This window comes from Vicia villosa, linkage group LG2, assembly GCF_029867415.1.
Source record: "Vicia villosa cultivar HV-30 ecotype Madison, WI linkage group LG2, Vvil1.0, whole genome shotgun sequence".
Lineage (NCBI taxonomy): Eukaryota > Viridiplantae > Streptophyta > Magnoliopsida > Fabales > Fabaceae > Vicia > Vicia villosa.
In genome coordinates, this window is record NC_081181.1 from 212656208 (window position 1) to 212660911 (window position 4704).

The 4704-nt window shown below is 35.5% G+C and overlaps 1 protein-coding gene across 1 annotated transcript; it reads left to right on the forward strand.

Moving 5' to 3' along the window:
• The first annotated feature begins 1595 nt into the window (after positions 1–1595).
• On the forward strand, positions 1596–4414 carry LOC131648170 (inactive TPR repeat-containing thioredoxin TTL3-like). Its single transcript, XM_058917956.1, has 7 exons — positions 1596–2351; positions 2518–2713; positions 2811–2995; positions 3089–3422; positions 3531–3735; positions 3824–3930; positions 4011–4414. The coding sequence occupies exons 1-7, from the start codon at positions 1723–1725 to the stop codon at positions 4164–4166; spliced, it is 1812 nt and encodes a 603-aa protein (XP_058773939.1). The 5' UTR covers positions 1596–1722; the 3' UTR covers positions 4167–4414.
• Positions 4415–4704: the final 290 nt, after the last annotated feature.

Consider the following 4704-nt stretch of genomic DNA (forward strand, 5'->3'; position numbering starts at 1 on the left):
TGGATTGTCCTTTGTCCTCCAAGATCTGGCACTGGTTTCAAACTACCATTAATCAGGCAGTGGACTTTACTTCCTTTGCTTTTATTCGTAATGTTTGCAAGAAAGGTTATAGTCAACAATGTTCTCTTGTCATTTGTGCAACTATTATTTCCATTCTCAAGACAATATGGCAATGCAACAACAACTCTAGATTTCAAAACAATTCAACAACTTTTCGCAAAGCTATTACAAATGTCATTGCTTATGTTTCTCTAACTAGCAATGGAACCAAGCTTACCACAAGCTCATCCATCATTGATTTTTCTGATTTGATTGCTTTTAAAATGAATGTGTACCCTTCCAAAGCTCCTACTACCAAAGAAGTCATATGGCGTCTTCCTCTCCATTCTTGAGTTTAAATGTAACACATATGGTTATTCCCTTGGAGTTGCTAGACCTGCTTCTTGTGGAGGTATTTTCAAATCAGCCTCTAACTCTTGTATTGGTGCTTTTGCCTCTTTTCTTGGACCTAACAATTCCTTATATGTCGAGCTTATGAGCATCATCCTAACAATTGAACAACCAATCGAAAGAAAACGAAGATCTCTTTAGATTGAAGCATACTCTTTTATAGCTACCTTAGCTTTCAAGAATCCAAACATAGTGACTTGGAGCCTAAGCATCAGATGGTATAATTGCTTCTCAATGATCAAATCTACAATTTTTGTTATTTCTCACACTTATAATAAGGAAGACAACTATTGTGCTGCCATTCTTACTTCAATTGGTTTAACTCTTAACTTTTTTATCTGGTGAAATTCTCCTCTTTTGACCACTAGAAGTGAGTTTGTCAAAAACATGTTAAGATTGCCTAATTATAGATTTTCCTTTTTTTTTTTTTTAATTCTTGAGGATTTTGGTCTTTCCCCCTTCTTTTGTTCTCTTTTTTAATATATAAAGTTTATATAAAAAAATATACATAATAAATAAAATAATTATTTTTAAATTTGAAAAAATAATAATTTAATTACAAAAAATTAATGTAAAAAAAATTAAAAATTTCACAACAAATTTAAAAAAAATAAATAAATAATTAAAATATATAATGGATAAGATGAAAGTAAATTAAATATATATAATTTATTGAAATATTTATACTAGATCAATAAAATAAATTTATTTTAAAAAAATAAGAGCATAGATTCACTAGTGTATTCTTAAAGTATACTTATAGTAAAAAAATAGGTGTGAGATAAAGATTGATATTTACATTCTACCCAAAAAAAATTGTCGAAAATTTAGAGTTCAAAAAACACAAGTCTCTAGAATATAGGAAGTAGAAAGAGAGAGTATAATAACATAGAATCAAGCATCTTCATGATGAGTGAAAAAAAACCATATTTATTCTGTAATTTAATGATTTCATTTATGACATTACTGAATCCAATTTGATTTTCCTAAAATCGTCATACCCCTAAAGGAGAGTGAGTAATGAAAAGTAATAATACCCGTGAACCTAGAGCGAGAATTTAGCTAGTAGCAAATTCGTGATGAAACAAAACCATCATCATAAATAAATAAATAAATAAAAAAACAAAATAAAAACAGAACTTCAACGTTGGAGAGAAACATAAATAATCGACCAAACATTTTCTCTCCCTCCATCTAACTTCCACACTGTTCCTTCAAACTCTTGTTTTTTTTCTCTGTTTTTCATTTTCATTTTCTTAAATAATAATAATAATGCAACACCAAGGCTTCGATTCTCTGCGTCGCGACCACACTAAGCATGATTCTTCCAACGCCGCTCCCAAACTTCCTCAGGACGGCAAAACCTTCAGCCGTTCTGAAGAATTCGCCACCACGGCCAAGAACTCTAAGCCCGGTCATCGGAGATCGGCATCCACCGGATCTCCGTTGATATACTCCGGCGGAGTAAACAGTTGCGGTTCAAGTCCAACTTTACCACCAACCGGAAACATATGTCCCTCCGGGAAGATCCTCAGACCGGGTTTACCCTCTCCTGGACCGAACCGGACCGATGTTTTGGGTTCAGGAACGGTGAACTACGGCCATGGGAGTATAGTGCGTGGTGCATCGTCGGTGAAGAGCGCGATGAGGTGTTCTGATCCTGAGGAAGTGAAGAGAGCTGGGAATGAGATGTATAGGAATGGGAAATTCGCGGAGGCTTTGGTGTTGTATGATCGGGCTGTTGCTTTGTCGCCGGGGAATGCTGTTTGCCGGAGTAATCGTGCGGCGGCGCTTATGGAGATGGGGAGGTTGAGTGAGGCTGTGATGGATTGTGAAGAGGCTGTGAAGTTGGATCCTGCTTATGCTAGGGCTCACAAGAGACTTGCTTCGCTTTATCTCCGGTAACTGAAATCGCTATGATTATGAAAATTGAGATTGCAATTTGATTCTCTTTGTATAGATTTTGGTGTTTCTATTATGAATATTGCATTGTTGTGTTTGTTGATATTAGATATTAGAGGGATTTGATTTCTGTTAGCTTATTAGATTTTGGAACTTTTTATGTAGGTTTGGACAGGTTGAGAATTCGCGGCGCCACCTGCGTAATGCTGGAGTGCAGGATGATCGATCGGAAGAGAGTAATCTGTTATTGTTGGAACAGCATTTGAACCAGTGTGAGGTTGAGCGGAAGAGTGGTGAATGGAAAAGGGTAATCCGGAAAGTAGATGAAGCTGTTGGGGTTGGAGCTGATTTCTGTCCACAGGTAGTTATTTTTAGGTTCTTCGATGGTGGAATGAGACTGAGTTTTTTGGATTTCGTAATTGAATGTGTTGTTTTAATTTTTGGATGGTTACTTGCAGCTTGTGGCTTGTAAAGCGGAAGCTTATATGAAGCTTCGTGAATTCGAGGATGCTAAGTCGTGTCTTTCGAAGATTCCTCAGTTGGAAGGTTGTCCTCCAGCGTGTTCTCAAGCCAAGTTCTTCGGTATGGTTGGTGAAACCTTTGTGCATTTTGTCACGGCGCAGGTTGAGATGGCCTTGGGAAGGTAAAAATTTGAACTCGAAACTGTAACTGCATTGAATTCTGTGACTTTTTAGTCAAAATAGGAAATAATTGAATAAATGATGAATTGTTTCAGGTTTGAGAATGCTGTTTCCGCAGCTGAAAAGGCAAGTGTATCAGGTAATAATAATGTCGAGGTTACTAAGATTGTAAATGCCGTGAGAATGGTGGCGAGGGCGCGTTCAAGAGGCAATGATCTTTTCCGCGCTAGCAAATACTCTGAAGCTTGTAAAGCTTATGGAGAAGGACTACTATATGACAATTCCAACTATGTTCTATATTGCAATAGAGCTATTTGTTGGCATAAACTTGGGAAGTGGGAAAATTCAGTTCAAGACTGCAACCAAGCACTTAATATTTGTCCAAATTACACCAAGGCCCTTTTACGCAGGGCCACGTCCAATGCAAAGGTGAACCGAACCTACTCCCAACAATCATATTAGCGTGTTTTCTGTAGATTCATATCTCTAATGATGATGTTTCATTGTCGGTTTCTAATATGCACAATCTTGTTGCAGCTTGAAAGATGGGATGAAGTTGTCAGAGATTACCGGGTCTTGAAACAGGAACTCCCTAATGACAGCGAAGTAGCTGAAAATCTCAGTCAGGCTCTAGTAGCATTAGAAAAATCTCGCAAAGTAGTAAATGGTAGTACTAAGTTAGGAGTCGAAGTTGAAGAAATGACTACGTTAGACAAATTAAAAGCAGCTATTGCTTTCACGGGTAATCTTATTACCTTTCTCTTCAAACATAAATGTCGAGTCATTTTTCTTGCCCGATCGAAATATATGACAAAAATATTACTTTGCAGGTGTTTCAGTAGTTTATTTCAAAGAGTTATCAAATGAACTATGTGAAGAAATATCTCCATTCATCAATACATTATGCGTTAGATATCCTTCTGTTAAATTTATCAAGGTACATTATGTAAAATGTTCTTTATGAACTTACTAACATAATTATATATCGGTCTGATTTTCTTTAAATTTCAATTGAAGGTGGACGTTGAGGAGTGTATAACAATAGCGAAAGCAGAAAGCATAAAAAGTGTTCCAACTTTTAAGATATACAAAAACGGAGAGAAGGTGAAGGAGATGATTCGCCCGAACCATCAATTCTTAGAGGACTCGATAAGGAGAAGTAATAGTCTATAGATCTTAGAATTCAATTCATACTCATTATTTATCCATTCACTAGCAATTGAAGAAGGTGCTCTTAAGAATGCACCAAAACCATTATTAGTTGAAACTATAGGAATTTCATCTTTCCATCAAACACGAATACCAATTTTTGAGTTGTTTTAAGCAGGAAAACCTGAGAGAGATAGCTGTTAGTATTTTAAAATCATTATGTATATACTTTACACTTGTTTCATTCAATGTATCAGACTCAAATTTGACCATTTTCTCTTTATGTCTTTTATTTTGTTGCATGAGGATGAAGAAATTGATTTTTCTTTAGAAAAATCGTTTCCTTTTATTCCTTTCTTTTCACCATGTATGTTCCTTACCCTTCATATTTTTTTTTCTTCAAAAAATTAAGTCAATGCTTTGCCTGAGTAGCATGCTAACAAAGCAGGTCAAGATGTTGACAAGGCAATTAGTATAAGTGATTTGTGGCAAGCACGAATAAGTTTTTACTATAAAAATATAAATTGTTTTGGATTATGATATTGAATTCAATTTTTCTATT

Bases quoted from the DNA above. Each gene is read 5' to 3' on its own strand.
- LOC131648170 (XM_058917956.1), top strand. From the start codon at position 1,723: ATGCAACACCAAGGCTTCGATTCTCTGCGTCGCGACCACACTAAGCAT. The intron at 2,352-2,517 runs GTAACTGAAATC...CTTTTTATGTAG, and splicing joins CTTGCTTCGCTTTATCTCCG to GTTTGGACAGGTTGAGAATT. The intron at 3,423-3,530 runs GTGAACCGAACC...ATCTTGTTGCAG, and splicing joins GGGCCACGTCCAATGCAAAG to CTTGAAAGATGGGATGAAGT.